General features: G+C 38.2%; 1 protein-coding gene across 1 annotated transcript in view; it reads left to right on the forward strand.

The window, feature by feature from the left end:
* Positions 1 to 21179, forward strand: part of LOC139439600 (olfactory receptor 14I1-like) — a 68312-nt gene that overhangs the window by 29367 nt on the left and 17766 nt on the right. Inside the window, exons 2-3 of the mRNA XM_071217154.1 lie at positions 2871 to 2981; positions 4671 to 4698. Coding sequence (XP_071073255.1) covers positions 2871 to 2981; positions 4671 to 4698 — 139 coding nt within the window. The remainder of the gene's footprint in view (positions 1 to 2870; positions 2982 to 4670; positions 4699 to 21179) is intronic.

Genomic DNA, 21179 nt, shown 5'->3' on the forward strand with positions numbered 1-21179 from the left:
ATAAGTGTAACCTCTGGAATGACCCACTGACTCACTTTGAAGTCTCTTAGCCATATAAACTTATTTGTCTTTACCATTTCCCCCTTTTGATCAAGGTCTTTTTCCAGTTTCATTGCTAGTTGGTGCTAATCCCTCAGTGCCAGGAATACTCATCTCTGGGAGTCATGTCTCACACCTGGGGAAGGTAATGCATTTATATGCTGAGATTGGCTTGGAGAGAGGCCACCTTTGAGCAAAAATAAATCTCTCAGAAGGTAACTCTTAGGCAATGTACAATACTAGGCTAAGTTTCAGTTTAAAATAAATGGTTTATAAGTATAGGCATCACTATCAAGGGCCATCAATGATTCATTCTCCTTCACTAATCACTGCTGCTGTCCTCAGGGGATTCTTGTCCCATTAGAGAATGTGGTAGAATTCCCCAGGATGGGAATTTGATATTCCTTTGACTGTTGTGTGAATCTCCACCCATCTTGACCTGTGATCATACCCCATGAACATTTGAAAACATTCATATACCTTATAGGTATGCCCCAGGTGAGACACCTCCCATGCATCCATCCCCCATCTCTGACACTCCACACCAATTATCCTCCCTTGCCAGAACTGTAACCCTTCTGTGATCCAAAGCTTCTTCAAAATATGAGCCAACAAAGTAATCAAATACAGCCATATAATTATATATATAAATGACATAATAATGATAGTTTTTAAAATAATGAATAAAAAAGAAAATTTTTAAAAGTTTGAAATAATAAAAAATGAAAAAATTGACATTATGTCTTTCCTCACTGTAAGATCTGTTGTATTGTATGTACAGTGACATTTTCTTCTGTTTATTCACCCAGTGTATTATTTTTTCATTTTGTATTCAATGAAGCTTTAGTTTACAGAAAATTCATGTACAGAATATAGGTGGTTCATATATACCCACCCTCTTCCCCATTTTCCTCTTTCACCTATTAATAATGTTTTACATGTGGGTGGTATATTTGTTACAATTGATGTATAAATATTGAAACATTGCTAATAACTATGGTCAATGACTCACACAATGGTGTACATTTTGGACCATACAATTTTATAGATTTTAATGAAGGTTGACATGGTCTGTATTCATCATTGCAAGATCATGTAGAACAATCTCATCACCCCCCAAATGTCCCACATTACATCTTCATTCCTCCCTACCTCTACTTTCCATCAAGACTCATGGTAACCATCAAGATTAACTCATTGAAGGAAATGATTCTTAGTTACTTGCAACAACAATGAGGTCTTGACATAGTGGCTTGGCCTCTTGTATTAAGCACTGCCTATGCTCTGAATAGGTTCCTGCTGTTAAAGGTTCCCTCTCACTAGGTTTGCAATAATTAACAAGCTTTGACTCAGTTCCCCCTGATATGCATTAAGGAAAGACATGTCCCTCCACCTTTTAAACCTACATGTCTGAAAACACATCACTTCCCCTAAGGTTGAACAAAGAAACCACATGGAAACTGGAGTAAAGGGAGATAAAGTCCTTCTCTCCCTGCAGATCAAAGCACCACCTGCTCCACCAGCATTCCAAGAAAACATAACTCCCTAACCCACTACCCTCTAGCAATACAAGGAAAAATTTTTCACCTCTAGGGCTTCCTATTGGCCCCTGCACCTCACTCAGACCCTCAACCGCCTCCCACTGAATATCATTTCCCCACCTAGGAATGTACTATATAAATTCAAATCCCCCCTTTCTAGAAGTGGGCTGAAGTCTCTCTTCAGACCCCTACAATGCTGGCAGGTAGGCCAAAGTCTATTCTTAAGATCCCCTCCACTGGGAGAGCTTCCTAATAAACTTTCTGTCTTTAATCAGTCTCCATATACCAGTGAGCTCCCCCTTTCTCTCCAACATTTGGTGCCAAAAACCAAGGACTGGGGTCATGTTGAGACTGGTTGATTGGTGAGGAATCTCCCCTCTGCCATGGCCAAATGACCGTCCAGCACTGGACATCAAATCTCAGCTGGTTGAGTTAAGGATTTCTCTGCTGGAGAATCCTACTCTCTCTCTCTATCTCCTTTTCCATTGTCCAGCACAACCTATGGGAAAAATCCTAGCACTATATCAGTGATTTTCACTGTCCCCAAAGGCCACAGTGGGTGGAAGGCCTGCATCCTCATGGGAAGAAACCCCTTGGCTCCAGAGATATCTGGCTCCAATCATTGTTTCCTGTTTCCTTGGAGATATCTGACTGATTCAGGGATGCCTGTCTCACTCAGAATCTCCCCTGTCTTAGAGATCCTTAGTCTCACCCCAGCCACCTAAAATGGAAAATTCAATTTTGCCACCCCCCTCCAAACCATGCCTCTGAGCTGTCTCCTTCATAACCTTAAAACTCTGTACCTGGAAAGAGACATCAGACCTAAAAAGCTCATTTTCTATTTTTTTGGTAGTTACAGTGTATTTTTTAAAAATAACTTTATTTTGTACATTTAATCATTGAAAATATAAACAACTAAAAACTAAAATGAAAACAGTTGAATAAAAACATACATTTCTCAATTAAATATACTGGATACATGTACTTTAAAAAATCATACAGTATGTTACACAATATATTTGGTTCATAGTAATGCAATCATACAGTATTTGTCCTTTTGTGTCTGGCTTGCTTTGCTCAACATAATGCCCTCTAGGTTCATCCATGTTGTCATTTAAGACATAGGATCTTTTTTTTTTTTCCAACATTTATTGGCAGGTGGCATTGTTTGTTAGCAGGCTCCTGTGTTTCATTGGGATGTTGGAACTTTCAAGATATGGCAAGAGAGTCTTGAAGTGTGATAAAATTCTCAGGCAGGAGTGGGTTGAATTTGCTATTTTGTGCATTTAGTATCATACACACTGCAGAGTATCTGCAGTCGCACCTTCTCTGCCTCGGGCTGCATCGCCTCCTTCATCTGCGACATCCCCTTCATCTATGGCATTGGCACCTGCTCTGGCTGTAGGTGCAGCAACATTTATATCTGGCCATGGTGCTCAAAGAACTTGACCTGGAGGCTCAGAGCTGTGGGCTTCACTTGGGTTGAGCCAGCTAACCTGTGAGCTGGTGGAACTTTGTGGCTGTAAGATGTAGGATCTTAAAAGAGGTAGGATCCCATGGTACCATGGCTGGCTCCTTCCCTATCCCTTACTGGCTTCGCATGGAGTTAGCCTTCATTCCCAGTGTGAGCCCCTGATCCACCCTCATGCACATACTGTGAGCACACATGCTCTGCCCAATCTGACCTGTGAAGCCCTGAGGGACTGAACCAGGGCACTCATTGCAGGTTCATCACTCTAGAAGTTGCTCCACCTGTAGGAGGCAGCTGACAGAGCTCTCCTATAGAACACTGTCAGAGAGCAGCCAAGTTGTGGTTGCCTGGGGCAAGGGACTGCTGGCTATAGGACATATAATCCAGTGCCCGGGACTGTGAGAAAATGGTTTCCTAAGGAAGAGTGGATGTTCATATCTGTGTAAAAGGTCCATCATTCTCCACAGGGTTCACTGTGTTATACAGCCATCCAAAGTGTACTCACGGTGGCTCTCAGTTTCATCACAGATTTGTGCTGTCATCAGCTCAGTCCATTTCAAAACATTTTCATTATTCCAAAAGGAAAAATCCCATACCCCCTTTAACTCTCCCATTATTGACCTTTAACATTGACAGAGTGCCTTCTTTGTCATTGCTGTAAAAAATTACAATATTACTGTTAACTAAAGTCTATACATTAGTTGCATTTTTCCCATGTATCCCTTTATTCTTAACACCTTATAATAGAGGAATATCTTTGTATCTGTACTATTAGCCACAATCATCATCCACCACTGAAATCACTATGTTATACATTCTCTAGATTATCCTCTAGTTTTCTTTCAGTTGCATTAACCTCCTTAGACTACTCCCTTCAGCCACATTCACTTTTAAAAATCATCAGTGTTAGTTATACTCACTATAATGTATTACCATCAACTCTATCCATTTCCACATTTTTATAATCCACCTTGTAAAACATTCTACATGCATTCTGCATCAGTTCCCCTTTCTCAAGCCACATTCTGTCTCCTAGTAACCTATACTTTATAGTTTAACTCCATGAATTTATTAATCATATTTAGTTAATATAGGTGAGACCACACAATATTTGTATCTGGATTATTTCACTAAACATAATGTCCTTAAGGTTCACCCATGTTGTCACACTGACTTCATTTCTTCTTACATCTGAATAGCATTCCAGCATATGTATATATCACATTTTGTTTATCCATTCATTGGTTGATGGACATTTGGCTTGCATCATCTTTTAGCAACTTTGAATAATGCTGCTATGAACATCCATGAGCAAATATCTGTTCTCATCCTTATTTTCAGTTCTTCCAAATATATTCTTGGTAGTGGGATTGCCAGATCATATGACATTTCTATATTTAGCTTCCTGAAGAACTGCCAATATGTCTTCCACAGAGGCTGCACAATTTTACATTTCTACCAACAGTGAAAGAGTGCTCCTATTTCTCTGCATCCTCCTCAGCTTGTAGTTTTCTGGGTTTTTTAAAAATTTGTTTGTTTTTTATTTATAATAATGTCCATTCGGTAAGGTGTGAAATGATATCTCTTTATAGTTTGACATTTTCTTTTTTATTTGTTAGCTCCTTTAAATCTGAACCATCAAGCATGGTGAGCAAAGCAGGCAGGAATATGCAGGTGATTTCCTTGTCTCTCCTGGACTCTAGGCTCAGGTTGGACTTCAAATCTGTTCCATGTGTCTTCATCCTGGGGCCCAAGCTAAAGGCCAGCTGCTTTCTGGGACATTGTCTTATGGAGGATCCAAGAAGTATGTCCTCATTTTCTATTCAACCTCTGTGTGACTGCAACACAAATTGGACAATGAAAGTCAATGGCCAGAAAATGGCACTTTCAAATTCCAAGAATTAGAGAACTTTATCCAGTGCAATGGCAGATGGTCAGAGATCCCTTACATTCAGGCATTCCTTTTCCTTCTTTCCCTCCCTCTGCCAATCCTGCTCTCCCTGCCAAAATCTTCTTTTACATGAGAAACCTCCTCAGAAATCTTCCTCTTCATCACTTCTATCCACTAGAACTTCTGAACACTCCAACTTTGATCCCTCAGATCACATCCCCCCATTACCTCCTCCATATAATCCTCCAGAATTATCTCTGGGCTAACCCTGCACCCCTTCTTCCCCACCCTTCATCACCACTGCCTTCTACCCCTCCCTTCTCCCCTCCTCATATGCACTTGCAGAGACCACCTCACCCTCCTTCTGCACCACAGCACTCCAACTCTATCAGCATGCAGGCTCCTAACTCCACACAGATGCCAGTTCCTCTCTTACCCCTCCAGGAAGTAGCAGGAGCTGAAGGATTAGAGTACACATTCCTTTCTCACTCTCATATTTAAGCCAGATAAAGGACCAGTTAGGAACTTTCTCTGAAAGCCTGTGTATAATTCTTTCCACCTGTCTATCCCCAGAAGAAGAAGAACATATTTGTCTTGCAGCCCAAATGCTTGCAAATACTATAAATCAACAAAACACTGCCAACAGCCCTGTCAGAGCCACAGCAGCCCCCAAGGGGAACAAAAAGCTGTAAATTATCCACCTTCCAGAGTTGCCAACAGTTGCCCCATCCTAGGCAAATACAAAAATCCACCAAGGCCATGCTTCAAATGCAGAAAGCCTGGGCACTGGGCCAAGCAGTGCCCAAACCTACAACCTCTTCAGAGGTTATGCCTGCTGTGCAAGCAAGGAATCCACTGGAAGTCTGTCGTCCTCAGGCCTATCAAGGCAAAAAGGCATCAGTTAACCAGTCAGACCCAACCCCCAGATTCAATCTCCCAGACCTTCTGGAACAGACAGCAGACAATTAAATGTACCCCAAACCATGCAGGCCCCCACACTTATCACCAAAGCAGAGTCTCAGGTAACTCTGATGGTAGCAGGTAAGCCAATTTCATTTCTTATTAATATGAAAGCCACTTACTCTGCCCTTCCCAAAGTCCCTAAACCCTTAACTCACTCCTCAATCTCAATCATGAAGGTCAATAATTTCACAACTGCTCTTTTACTGCACCCACAAAGAAGCCACTTGTTCACCTACTCACTCCTTCCTCTGCTCCCACTTTTTCCACCAAACTCTGTCAATCCTGAAATCTAAAATACTAAAGTTCTTGTCTTTTCTGCCCACCAAAATCCAGTCACAGTTCAACTAAAAAATCCTACCCTCATACCATTCAAACCCCAATATCCTGTCCTTCTTGATGTCCTGCAAAGTATCAAACCTACAATTATTCACCTCTTACAAGTAAACCTTTAGCTCACTCCTGAACTTTAAATCTAAGTGTACTCCAAAAAAGTAATAATCCAAAATATATGTGTTAAATATCTGTCTATATACACTGCAAAATTAAACTTAACTGCATTTATACTGCTCAAATATTCCTAACTGGTTGCTGATTACTAATAAAAATATTTCCAAGAACAAGCTTGCATATTACAGACAACACTGCTTCCAGAAAAATCTTAAAAGCAGTAAAATCAGAAATGTGAAATAATAAAAACTTAGAAAAAAACCACACCAAAGAGTAAGAATTATAAGTAAAATTGGTGAGTTTTATGTTCTGCAGGTGTGTCTAATTAAATCATTAGCATGACAAGTTCATTTAATTTTTTTTCAGGGGGTCTGTGAGTAAAGACTCATCAGACAACTTTATTAACTACAGGTAGTATTATATATACTCAAGCTATCATGAGAACAAGCACTAACATATACCTACACATTAACACTACTCGTATACAAAAGGGACTTACAGATCATATCTTAGAGTACAAAGTCTAAGTGTTCTTTTAAGCTACAAAGCATGTTTGCTCATTTTTCTTTTTGCCTGTGACAGCTTCATCCTGTTTACCTGGAATGCTTAACTGGTGCATTCCTTAGGTTACAAGCATCATTATGGGAACAGCACATCTCTACTTGTAAAACCATTATGTTCTTTGTTTCCAATATTTCCCCCTTTTTGTTTTAGTCAAGGTGACTGTGCCTGTCTTAGGTTGCTCTTCTCTTAAGAGTCTTACCTGTCATTGACTACCAGCCAAGCTCTTTGACTTGGGGAAATTACTGAAGTGCTTTTGTCACCACCAGATTATTCACCTGTCCCATAGATGCCACACTTTGCAATATTCTAAAACACCGTCCAACACAGGTGAAAATTATGAGCAAAATTATGAATGTTATCAACCCTATCCTAATGCTGACAAGAAATGTTGTGATTTCCACCAATTAAGTGGATTAAATTTTGTAATGTGTGAAATCATATCTGAAAAAACATCTTTATCATTTGCCACATGTATTTGATTGTGAGACAACTTCAATATTTTCCTTTGTAATTCAATTATTTCTAGAGAATTGTTACTCCTATGGTCTATTAAATGATTTTTAACTTCTCCCACTCTATATCTGAAAAATTATATGCAGGTAGAGTTATACAGAAATTACTCTTATTCCAGTCATGCCTCAATCCCCTTAACAGATTTAAATTATACAATTGAACTCCAATATGCAGCACAACTGATTCCAAGTCATTTACTTGATTACTTAACTGTTCAACTATATGCTCTTAACTATGCCACAAATCACTAGCATTTTTATGCCAATCATGTACATATTGTGTTTGTACTGTTTCATGCAAGGCTATGGCAGCAGTAGCAGCAGCTATAATTATTCCATGATAAGAATTTCAATAAATCATTTCATCTGTTTCAAGAATTCTTGTGCCATATGCAGTAGTAATTGACTTTCAGGAGATGATTGCCAAGTTTGTGTCATTTTCATGGGTATCTAAATGCCTCTTCTTCTTGCCATTGTTATTGTTTCTCCATCCTGTAACACACTTTCTGATAGACAAGTAAACAGGGTACACTTTTCATAAAACAATGAGTCATTCTTAAAAGTTATTTTACCAGTTATGAAAACAAATGGATCTCTAACACAGGCTTTAAAATGATACATTTGGTTAATTGTCAAATACTGTCCTGTATTATTTTTATTTCCCAACTATTCAAATGTAGGGGTAATTCCAAGAAATATTTTCCACACATTCTTCTGTATATTATGACTAAAAGTGTCTATTAGCCCAAGGGACTTGTATCCATTTTCCTTTGTATTTCCACACAATAGATTTATTAGTAAATATAGTTTGTTCATTCATAGACCATGAAAAAAGATGTTGCATATTACTGATAACCTTTTATTGTTTATTTATTTATTTATTTATTTAATGTTACATTAAAAAAAATATGAGGTCCCCATATAGCTCCCACCCCCTCACCCCACTCCTATCACATCAACAAACCACTTTCATCATCATGGCACATTCATTACATTTCGTGAATACATTTTGGAGTACTGCTGCACCACATGGATAGTGGTTTACATTGTAGTTTACACTCTCACCCAGCCCACCCAGTGGGCCATGCAAGGACCTACAATGCCCAGCAACTGTCCCTGTGGTACCACCCAGGACAACTCCAAGTCCTGAAAATGCCCCCACATCATATCTCTTCTTCCCTCTCCCTACCATCAGCAGCTGCCATGACCACTTTCTCCACATTAATGCTACATTTTCTTCCATTACTAACCACAATAGATCCAGAATAGAATAAAAGTAAGTCCACTTTAGTCCATAATCTATTCCTCCATCCTGTGGACCCTAGGATGGTTATGTTCACTCCACCTCTATATCGAGAGGGGCTTAGATTCCACATGGAGGATGGATGCAATTCTGCTTGCAGTTGTAGGCACTCTTGGTCCCCTGGTGTGGTGGTTGACCTTCTTTATGTCCTGGCTGGAGTAAGTTCATTAAACCAGAGAGTAGGAGAAGCAGGTTTGTTGAGGTTTAGGGCCTGGCTATCACATGGACAGTCCAGAGATTCAGGTCCCCTGAGCATACACCAACCCCCAGTGCCAACCACAGGTCTGGTAAAATTAACAAGAGAGGCTTGTGAACAGAGATCACATCTAAGTTCAATTCCATCACACTCAGGAACACAAACTCCAAAGTGGGGCCAACTGACATGGAACTGAACTCCATCTGCCATGACCATAGAACCTGAGGGTCTCTGTAGCCCTCAGAAGAACCAATACCTGGGCTTGTATCTACTTTGGCTGTCTCTAGGACCCTGCTGAGGCATGCATAAGAGCAACCCCTCTTATGACCTCCTGACTCTTTCCTGGAGACTCACAGCCATATAAACTCTTTTGTCCTTTCCATTTCCCCCTTTTATTGAAGGACAAAAAGCATTTTTGACAGCTGATATTTCATGTAGGCTGAGATATTCTGCTGGTCTGAGTTGACCCTTTTATTCAAGGATGTTTTCTAGTTACATCATCTGCTGGTGTTTGGTAGTCAACCTTCAGCACCAGGGAGACTCATCCCCAGGAGTCATGTCCCACACTGGGGGGAATATAATGCATTTACATGCTGAGTTTGGCTTTGAGAGTGGTCACATTTGAGCAAAATGGAGGCTCTCAGGAGATAATTCTTAGGCACCTTGCAGCTCTAGGCCTAGTTCTTATTTCAGGTGCACAGGCTCACAAGCATAGTCATTAGTATTAAGGGCTCATTGTTGGACCATCCTTCTTTATTGGTCTTAGCCATTGCACTTGAGGGATTGTTGCTCTTCCATTGGGGAATGTGATAGAAACCCCTCTGACTAGGAACCCAGCACTCCTTCAGTTGTCATTTTTAACTGTAACCACTATGAAAATACCCAAACATTTTTATGTACCCTGTATACATGCCCTGGAAAACTCACTTTCAATCATGCATCCCCTACCAATAACATCCCACACCAGTATTCCTCCCCTGCCATATTTGCACCTCTCTGTGATTCAAAACTTCTTCAAAAATGAAACTTAATATATTGCCAGGTTCCATTAATAGTAAAATGGAATATAGTGATAGGTTTAAAGGTTAGATGTAGAATACATACTAATTTAGAAAAATTTAAGTAAAAATAAATTGGGGTGTCAAAAAATTAAAAAATGAAATAGCTTTGTTTTTGATGATTTGCCTTATCACTGCTATAAATGTTGCCCTGTATGTACAGTGGCAAGGCAATTTCTTCCATGTCTTCCTCAGTGTCTACATGCTTTATTTTCTTCTTCTTTTTTCAATTATTAAGTTTGTCTGTCTTCACAAAAGTTTTAGATCACAGTAATTCATATATACAACATATGGTACTCCCACATATCCAACATCAAACACTTTGTCCCTTCCCCGGCAATGATCTTTATACATGTTCATATTATATTTGCTGCAAATGATGTACAGATATTGAGACAATAGCTTTCAAGCATTGTTACACTTCACTTTGCATTATGATTTACATTTTTGCCTATAGGTTTTTATACACTTTCGGTGTACTTAATGTATACTATATCCATTATTGCCTAAACTTGTTGAACACTTCCATTGCCCCACAGTTACACTGATTCTATCTGTTCAATACCTCTTTCCCCCTCCCCTCAGGGCCCACAGTGACAATCAATCTTCATTACTTGAAGGACCATACTCAGAGATACTTGCAACAATGTTAAGGGTTTGACGTTAACATTGGGCATAAGGGCTTGACTGCCCTAACTCACTGGGAGCCACAAATTCTCTCAAGAAATATAAATCCCTCTATTTGATAACGTCAGTGCTTCCCAGAATGTGGGTATACCTTCACTCTCATTGTATGGGTCTCCATTCAATGATATAACTCACTATGACAAAATGAGTGCTCACACACTCCCTAGAAGCCTGCCCTGTGTCAAATTCTCCCCTTTAAGTTTCTTAAACAGATAACCTTCCTTATTATATTTTCAAAAAAGTTTTCCCAATATTATACTTTCAACCACATACCTGACTATCTCCTATGTTCAAATGTTCCCCATACCTTCCCCCTATTTCTTCAGCCATCTTACCCATCCTCCCATACCTATTTCCCTCAATCCCACAAAATCCCCACCCAAAGGTATCCCTATGACCCATTTTATCCCTTCCCTGTACAAAGACTTACCTCCAGCTTATCACAGATTTCACCCAGGTAGGTGTCATCTTGCAACCTTCCTCTACTCCCCAAATTCCTTTAAGCCTATCATCCAGTCTCTAGCTCTCTGAGACAACTTGATTTACTTATTTCGTATCAGTGAGGTCATGTAGTATTTGCCCTTCAATGTCTGGGTTGCTTCACTCAATATAAGGTTCTCAAGATTCATCCACATTACCACATGTGTTTGCGTTGTGTTCAATCTTATGAATGAGGAGTATTCCATTGTATGTATAAACTACATTTCATTTATCCATTCATCTGTTGTTGGGCATTTGGGTTGATTCCAACTTTTGGCAATAGTGAATAGTGCTGCTATGAACATTGGTGTGCATATATCAGTTTGTGTCCTTGTTTTCAGTTCTACTGGGTATATGCCCAGCAGTGGAATTTCTGGGTCATATGGCAAATCTATAGCTAGTTGTTTGTTTTTTTTTTTTTTTTTTTTTTGAGAAGCCACCAAACTGTCCTCCAGAATGACTGGATCCTTCTGCATTCCCACCAGCAGTGGATGAGTGTTCCCATTCCTCCACATCCTCTCCAGCACTTGTTGTCTTCTGTTTTTTTTCATAACTGCCAATCTTGTGGGAGTAAGATGATATCTTATTGTACTTTTGATTTGCATTTCCCTGATAGTTGAAGATTTAGAGCATATTTTCATGTGCTTTTTAGCCATTTGTATTTCTTCTTTGGAGAAGTGCCTGTTTAAATCTTTTTCCCATTTTTAAAATGGGTTGTTAGTCTTTTTATTTTCAAGATATAGAAGTTCTTTATATATGCAGAATATAGGTCTCCTATCAGATATCTGGTTACCAAATATTTTCTCCCACTGTGTAAGCTTTCTTTTCACTTTCTTGACAAATTTCTTTGAGGTGCAGAAGGCTTTAATTTTGAGGAAGTCCCATTTATCTATTTGTTCTTTTGCTGCTCGTGCTTTTGGTGTGAAGTTCATGATTACAATGCCCTGTAGATGGTTCCCTACATTAGTTTCCAAAGTCTTTATGGTCTTGGCTCTTATATTTAGGTCTTTGATCCATCTTGAGTTTATTTTTGTATAAGGCATGAGTTATGGATATCCAGTTCTCCAGGCACTATTTGTTGAAGAGGCCATTCTCTCCCAGTTGAGTGGGTTTGGTGACCTTGTAAAATATTATATGGCTGTATATATGAGGATCTATATCAGGATTCTCAATTCAGTTCCATTGTTCTGTGTGTCTATCCTTGTGCCAATACCATGCTGTTTTCACTACTGTAGCTTTGTAGTATGCTTTGAAGTAAGGTAGTGTGATTCCTCCAATTTTGTTTTTCTTTTTCAATATGTCTTTGGCTATTCAGGGCCTCTTTCCTTTCCAAATAAATTTCACAGCTAGTTTTTCTAGTTCCTTAAATAATGCTGTGTTGATATTTACTGGGATTGCTTTAAATGTGTAGATCAGTTTCAGTAGAATAGACTTCTTAATAATATTTAGTCTTCCTATCCATGAACAGGGAATATTCTTCCATTTATTTAAGCCTTTTTTGATTTCCTTGAACAGTGTTGTGTAGTTTTCTGTGTACATATATTTTTACATCTTCAGTTAAATTTATTCCTAGGTATTTTTTTATTTACTATTGTAAATGGTATTTGTTTCTTGATTTCCTCCTGAGATTGCTCATTATTGGTGTACAGAAATGCTACTGATTTTTGTGCATTGATCTCATAACCTGAGACTTTGGTGAGCACATTCACAAGTTCTAGAAGCTTTTTTGGAGACTTCTCAGGGTTTTCTATGTAGAGAATCATGTCATGTGCAAATAATGAAATTTTGACTTCTTCCTTTCCAATTTGGATGCCTTTTATGTCTGGGTCTTGCCTCAGTGCGTGAGCAAGTACTTCTAAGACAATGTTAAATAGAAGGGGTGATAGTGGGCATCCTTGTCTTGTTCCTGATCTTAGACAGAAAGATTTTAGGATTTCACCATTGTAAATGATGTTAGCTGTGGTTTTTTCATATATACCCTTTATCATGTTCAGAAAATTTCCTCCTATTCCGATCTTTTGCAGTGTTTTTACAAAGAAAGGGTGCCTTATTTTGTCCTATGCTTTTACTCCATCTATAGATATGACCATGTGATTTTTTTCCTTCAATCTATTTATATGGTGTATTACATTAATTGATTTTCTTATGTTGAATCATTCTTGCATATCTGGAATGAATCCCACTTGGTCATGGTGTATAATTTGTTTAATGTGTTGTTGAACATGGTTAGCAAGTATTTTGTTGAGGATTTTCATGTCTAAGTTCCTTAGAGAGATTGGTCTGTAATTTTCCTTTCTTGTGGTGTCTTTGTTTGGACTTTAGCATTAGGGTAATGTTGGCATCATAGAATGAGTTAGGCAATGTTTCTTTTGTTTCAATTTTTTGGAAGAGTTTCAGCAAGATTGGTGCTAGTTCTTTCCAGAATGTTTTGTAGAATTCACCTGTGAAGCCATCTGACCCAGGACTCTTCTTAGTTGGGAGGTTTTTAATGACTGATTCTATCTCTTTACTTGTGATTGGTTTGTTGAGATTGTTAATTTCTTCTTTCATCAATGTAGACTGCTCGTGTGTTTCTAGGATTTTGTCCATTTTCTCTAAATTGTCCTTCTTGTTGGAATATAGTTTTTCAAAGGTCCTCTTATGATAGTCTTTATTTCTGTGGGGTCAGAGGTGATATCTCATTTCTCATTTCTTATTTTGTGTGTTTGCATCTTCTCTCTTTTTTTCTTTTTTAATCTAGCTAAGGTTTTGTCAATTTTATTGATCTCAAAGAAGCTGCTCTTGTTTTTTTTATTTTTTCAAGTGCTTTCTTATTTTCTATTTCATTTAGTTCTGCTCTGATCTTAGTTAATTCTTTCTTTCTTCTTCCTTTGGGGTTAGTTTGTTGTTTTTTCCCCCTAATTCCTCCAAATATGCGGTTAGCTCTTCAATTTTAGCTCTTTCTTCTTTTTTTGATGTATGAATTTACGGCTATAAATTTCCCTATTTATAGGGAAAAGTAATACTTTTGTTGCATCCCATAAGATTTGATATGTTGTGTTATCATTTTCATTAGTTTCAAGATAGTTATTGATTTCTTTTGAAATTTCCTCTTGACCCACTGTTTTTCTAAGAATGTGCTGTTTAATTTCCAATCTGGCCCTTGCAGATTTCCAGCTTCACTCCACTGTGGTCAGAGAAATTATTTTGCATGATTTTGATCTTTGTGAATTCATTGAAACATTCTTTGTGGCCTAGCATATGGTCTATCTTAGAGAATGATCATATGCACTTGAGAAAAATGTATATCCTGCTGTATTTGGGTGTAATATTCTATATATGTCTATTAGGTCCAGCTCCTCTAATATACTGTTCAAAGTTTTTGTTTCTTTATTGATTCTGTTTTTAGATGTTCTGTCCAAAGTTGATAGTGGTGTATTAAAGTCCCCTGCTATGATTGTAGAGATATCTATTCTTTTACTTAGTTTTTCCAGTGCTTGCCTCACATGTTCAGAGGCACCTTTGTTAGGAGCACAAATGTTTATGATTGTTCATTCTTCTTGAAAGATTATCCCTTTCACTAATATGTATTGTTCATCTTTGTCTCTCACAATTGTTTTTAATTTAAAGTCTGTTTTGTCTGATATTAATATAGCTACTCCTGCCCTTATTTGGTTGTTTGATTATAATATTGTTTTCCAGCCATTCACTTTCAACCTCCTTGAATTCCTGGGTATAAGATGTGTTTCTTGTAGACAGCATGTAGATGGGTCATATTTCTTTATCCAGTCCTCCAGTCTGAGTCTTTTGACAGATGAGTTTAATCCATTGACATTGTGTTATTACTTTCAATGAATTATTTATATTAGCCATATTTTCTTTGGGGTTGTGCTTGTCATATTTTGTTTGATTTTCCTTTTCTGTTTTTGTCTTTTTAGTTGCTCTTAAACTCTCCTCCAACTCTGCCTCTCCTGTTTTTTTCTTTCTTCCTGCAGAACTCCCTTTAGTACTTCTTTAAGGGCAGGATTTTTGTTGGCATACTCTCCTAGTTTCTGTTCATCTGTGAATATTTTGAACTCTCCATCATTTTTTAATGCTAACTTAGCTGGATAGGCTATTCTTGGTTGGAATTTTTTTTTCTTTTAGTACCTTGACTATGTAATACCACTGTCTTCTTGCCTCCATGGTTTCAGATGAGAAATCAGCACTTAATCTTATGGAGCCTCCTTTGTATGTGATGGTTCTCTTTTCTCTTGCTGTTTTTAGAATTTTCTCTTTGTCTTGAGCATTGAATAATTGACAAGTATATGTCTTGGGGTAGGCCTATAGGGATTTATGCTGTTTGGGGTATGTTGTGCTTCCTGGACATGTACTTCCATCTTCCTCAGTAGATTTGGGAAGCCATTATTTTCTCCAACACCTGTTCTGTCCCCTTTCCCTTCTCTTCTCCTTCTGGGATGCTTATATTGTGTATGTTTGTGCATTTTGAATTGTCATTCAAGTCCCTAAGTCCTAGCTGGATTTTTTCTATCTTTTTATTGATCAGTTCTACTATCTGTTTGATTTCAGATGTACTGTCTTCCACATCACCAATTCTCTCCTCTGCCTCTTCTAATCTGCTGTTATTTCCTGAGAGTGTATTTTTTATTTCATCAGGCCATGTTTTCCTGATTACTGGTTTGGTTTGTAGTTTTTTGTTGCTGTCTGGTCATCATTTTATCTTGACAGGTTTAATCGGTTCTTTAGCTTCTTTATCTAGTCTTGGGGTTTAATTGGTTGTTGTTTTTGAGTACATATTATGTCTTCACTTTGTCACTTTCTTCTTCTTACTCTATTTTCTTGTTGCTGGATAAATTCACTTTGAAGGAAAATATTAGGGTCAGGGAAAACAAAATGAGTAAGAAAAGAAAATGTATAATAGTAGTATTGATAGTAAATGTTAACAGAGGAACCATGTGAGACCTAGAAGAATGGACATTAGACTCAGGCAAGCCTTGTAGAATTATAACAGTAAGTAAAGTAGAGTACCTATAATGAGACAGTCAACTGAATATGGGGGGGAGGGAATATAGTATGAATTAAAAGGCCAGTGTTTTCAGGAGAGAGGGAAAGAAAAAGAAAGACAATAATATAAGGAGTGAATAAAAGACAGAAAACAGACAAAGGTATTAGAAATAAAAATTTGGGGGCCAAAGAGTGGTGGAATATAATGGAAACAATAAATGATAGAGGATAGAAAGATGTAGAGGAAAGGGGATAGTGCTGGTGGCCAAAATCAGTATACACAGAAAAGAGGAAATGGAGGACGAGGAAACACAGCAAATGTGAAGCACTCCCTGTAACACCTAATATAAAAATAAATAAATAAATAAATAAATAAGAAGAGAAAAGAAGCAAAAAAGGGGGGCAGACAAAAAAAGCAGATGCAAGCAAGAAAAAGAAAAAGAAAAACAGAAAAGAAAAGGAAAGGAAAAAAAGGTTTTGGGGCTAAAGAGGAAGGAAAAGCCAGAAGACAAACCAATGACAACAAAAATAAAACCCAAAGTTTCAAGCTAGGAATCCTCTTTGCAGTTAAATAAAACACTTAGGAATCTGACATTCCTCCTTTCTCCATTCCTCACTTCCATCTCTCCCAGAACAGCAGGAAAGCTGCATGAGAGGTCTGATAGGAGTTTCAAGTGGGTCCTTGGTGAACTAACTCAACACAGAAGGCTGAGCCTCTTTATTTCCAGTGAGAGAGCATCTATACCTCACCAGGAACCCCAAATATGCTATTGGAAGCTTGGAAAGCATGTGCTATGGTCCCTCTCCCTTAGGTATGCTAGGGGAGAGCTAACTGATATTCTGACTCCTCCTTCTCCTAGACCAAGTTTCCTATCCCAGGGTGTTTAGGTAATTGGGCTTTTCAGCAGATTCGCCTCTCCTTTCTTCCAAGGTTCTCCCCAAGCCAGCTGGTATGCTCCTCCATGCTCAAAAAAAAAAAAAAAAAAAGGGAGGGGGAACCAGAAATTTAACTTACTCATCTAGCCCCTCTGTATCTCCCACCAAATTTCTCACACTCACAGAGACAGTCCAAAAGTGGAGGGCTAGGGCAATCATGGACCTCAGGGAGTGCTGGATTTGGGAATGGAAGTCCAGAATATTGCAGACTCAAGGTATGTAGATCTGTGGAGCATGGGTTATGGGGGTTTAGGGGATATGGACCCCAGAACCACGCATCCAGGAAACAAGGGGCTTGGGAATGCCACCAAACAACCAACAGTTTTCAGGGAATGCCACAGCCACCAGCCCTAGGGGGAAGGATCCCACCCACAACTTTGACCTCCATATCAGAAACCCAAAATTCTATCTCTAGCAAGCACCACTTCTGTCACTGTCTCTCCAAATTGACATACAGACACCACCTGCCCTGCAAGCCCCTGAAACAGCCCACTCTGGCAGGACTCCAACCCCACCCAGCCGCTTCTTTGCAGAAGAGATAAAGAGGTGCACTCACTCAGATGCCATCTTGCCCCGCCTGTCCATTTAATTTTAATGGTAATTGTATACTATAAGAAGTTTGCTTTGAAACAATTTCCAAAGTTGTTTTGGTAACTCAAATATGGAAGGTACATAAAATGTGTTATTTTCTTCATAATAAGGGATAAAAAGTAATTTTTCCTAAGATAAAAGGACTGGTTATTAAGAAAGAATAAAATGCAGGACAAAACCTGAATGAACACAGGCAGTGCAGAAGGTGCACAGAAAAGAAATTTTTGGTTAAAGTTGAATAAGATCGGGAAACGGACTTGGCCCAGTGGTTAGGGCATCCATCTACCACATGGGAGGTCCGCGGTTCAAACCCTGGGCTTCCTTGACCCATGTGGAGCTGGCCCATTGTGCAGTGCTGATGCGCGCAAGGGATGCCGGCCATGCAGGGATGTCCCCCGTATAGGGGAGCCCCACGCGCAAGGAGTGCACCTGTAAGGAGAACTGCCCAGCGTGAAATAAAGTGCAGCCTGCCCAGGAATGGTGCCGCCCACACTTCCCGTGCCTCTGACAACAAGAAGCAGACAAAGAAACAAGACGCAACAAATAGACACAGAGAACAGACAACCGGGGGAGGGGGGAATTAAATAAATAAATAAATCTTAAAAAAAAAAGTTGAATAAGATTAATGGGTTTATATCAAATAATATACCAATGCAAAGTCAAAATTTTGTTCTTTCTCTGTTAAAGTAACAAAGTTTCTTAAATTGTTGGTCTGTTTTAGCAAAAGTTTATGAAAAGTTTTTCTCCTGACCAATCAGTGTACAAAAAGTATCTTTTATCAAAATAACTTATTGTACTTTAACCATATCATGTCCTTAGCTGTTTAAGAAAAACAAGTCATCACTTTTAAAGAAACATAATGTTCAAACCTGCTTTCTTAAAATCAAATCCTGAAAAGTAACTTTTATTTCAAATTATTGCAAAAGATTTGTTGTTTCACCTTAAAAGGCAAAGTAATAAAATAGTATATTTCATTCGATATGTTAGAAGTTAAATGAAAATTGCTTAGAAAGTGATGTAAAATTAATTGGGATTCTTTAACTCTCTGTTAATTAAAGTTGTATAAGTAAAAAGTTCATACAAATACTTTAAAAATGTATAAAATTTCCAAAAATTTAACAATGTCCCAGCATAATATTAGATAAAATATAATGTTGTTAATCATGGCTTTAAGTATTATTAAAAGTGGCATGTATCACAGAAACAACCTCTCCACCTGGAAATCAAAAAGCAAATACTTTTGGGCATACTCATCTGATTTACACTGAAAGCTGCTACAGGACAGATGCTCTAACTCATACTTGCCCAATTCACACTGAAAGCTGTCATGAGGTGATATATAACAGTGAGCTATCATAAATTAAAGCCACACCACTGCTGTACGCAGCAACCCTAAATATTGTCAGTTTATTACAAAGATTAATATCTAGTTATCTCACTATCACTTTGTTTTCAAACTTGTTAATGCTTTCTCTAGTACCTCCTTAAGCAAATCAAGTCACCCTGCATTCACCCTAATGTGAAAAAGCCAACAGTGGATTTTGCAATGCTTTCCCAAGACTGGTTATATAAGCTAATCATCTACCTTGTCTGGTGACAAAAATCTGACTGTATAAAAACCTATAGCTATAACCCCATTTTGTTATATTAATAATATTATGTTAACCAATAATTCCTTTTACAAAATTAAAAGAAGTATCAGGAACAATAGCATCTTATCTTAAAAACCTGAAATGGGCAAACAATTGAAACAAGATATTAAGTCCAAGCTGCACTGCCAAATTCTTTAATGTTGTTTGGATATCCTAATGTTGTAGGATAATACAAAAACTACTACCTTCTGCTGTAATTGCTAAAGTACAATGTTTTCTCAAATTAATAAGAATTTATAATATTGTTAAGATATTGAAAACCCTTCATCCCTCATTTAGCGCAAATATTAAAGCCATTGTGTGTGTTAACCTAGAAAAGTTGTTCATGGAAATAAGAGAACCTCCAGCAAGCTGCTTTTTATTTTTAAAAAAGCAGAGAAGGCATTGGCACAAGCTTAAGCAGGAAGGGGTGAACACTAACTAACCTTGTAAATTAAATATAGCCAGCACCAACATTAGCTTTAAGTAAAGTTTGCAGCAGAGGCAACATTCTAAAGAAACACACATTGGGTTGTAATCACAATTGTAATAGGAACCAAATTTATAGCCCCTTAATTAAAAAAAAAAGACAAGAACAATGAACTGTTGTAAACCACCCTCCGTGAAGAAGAAATCTGTGGAACAACATCTGAAAAAATACCTACTGGCAGTAATGGGACTGTCATATCTGTCTAACATTCCTCTCAGGACTATTAAAGCAAATACCCTCACAAAGATCCAGAGCCATACCACTGAAACCCAAGCAGCAGTGTAGTAGCAGTAATGTGGAGAAAGTGACCACAGTAGCTGCTGAGGGTAGGGAGAGGGAAGAAGAGATATGATGTGGGGGCATTTTCAAGACTTGGAGTTGTCCTGGGTGGGACTGCAGGGACAGATGCTGGGTATTGTCCATCCTGCCATAGCCCACTGGGTGGACTGGGGGGGAGTGTAAACTACAATGTAAACCATTGCCCATGTGGTGCAGCAGTGCTCTAAAATGTATTCACCAAATGAAATTAATGTCCCACAATGATGAAAGAGGTTGTTGATGTGGGAGGAGTGGGGTGAGGGGGATGGGGGTATATGAGGACCTCATATTTTTTAAATGTGACATTAAAAATATAAAGAGAAAGAAAAAGGGACATCATGACTACTGAACCCTGTAGCAGCACTTCTAGCTGTGTTGCTTGCCAAGAGCTCATGAACATCACCCACAAATATTCATTGTGCTCACTCAACAAATGAACATCAGTCCCCTCCTGCTCTCAGAAAGAACAAGCTATACTTTTACTATTACAAGCACTGCAACAAAACTCTTGCAACAAGCCAACTACTGTTTGCTGCCTAAAAATTTAAGTACCCTATATAAAATGCCAGCCACTCTACAGCCCAAAATGAAAAGTAATAATAATGCATTGTTGCCTATGCCTCAAACTACATGAACAGAAAAAAAATCTTTTTAGCCATACTATGCAGCCTTACTGGATGGGAATCTTAAGTCCATAAAAAACAAGTCACCCAAACATTTTTATGAAACCACAGTTTTAATAATCTGAAGTCTCCTGTTTCCACTAAAACTCTATGTATGTCTATGTAAACTCTTCTTATACCTTAACTAATTTTTAATATCACTCGAACCTCACAGCACACAGACCATCAAATAAGTTATCTTAATAATCTACCTACTGACACTATGTCCGATTGGTTTTCCTCATTATCTTAGCCCTGAATCTCATAGTTACTTCCCATATTCACCTCACTAATAACACTCCTTTTAATATCAGCAAGACCATACATTCTCCAAGGTACAATGCAGTTAATTCAACCAACAGTCTAAAGCATCACCCAGAATCATGTGATCAAGCTTTTCCTAATGCATGAAATTC

Source organism: Dasypus novemcinctus, chromosome 9, assembly GCF_030445035.2.
Source record: "Dasypus novemcinctus isolate mDasNov1 chromosome 9, mDasNov1.1.hap2, whole genome shotgun sequence".
Lineage (NCBI taxonomy): Eukaryota > Metazoa > Chordata > Mammalia > Cingulata > Dasypodidae > Dasypus > Dasypus novemcinctus.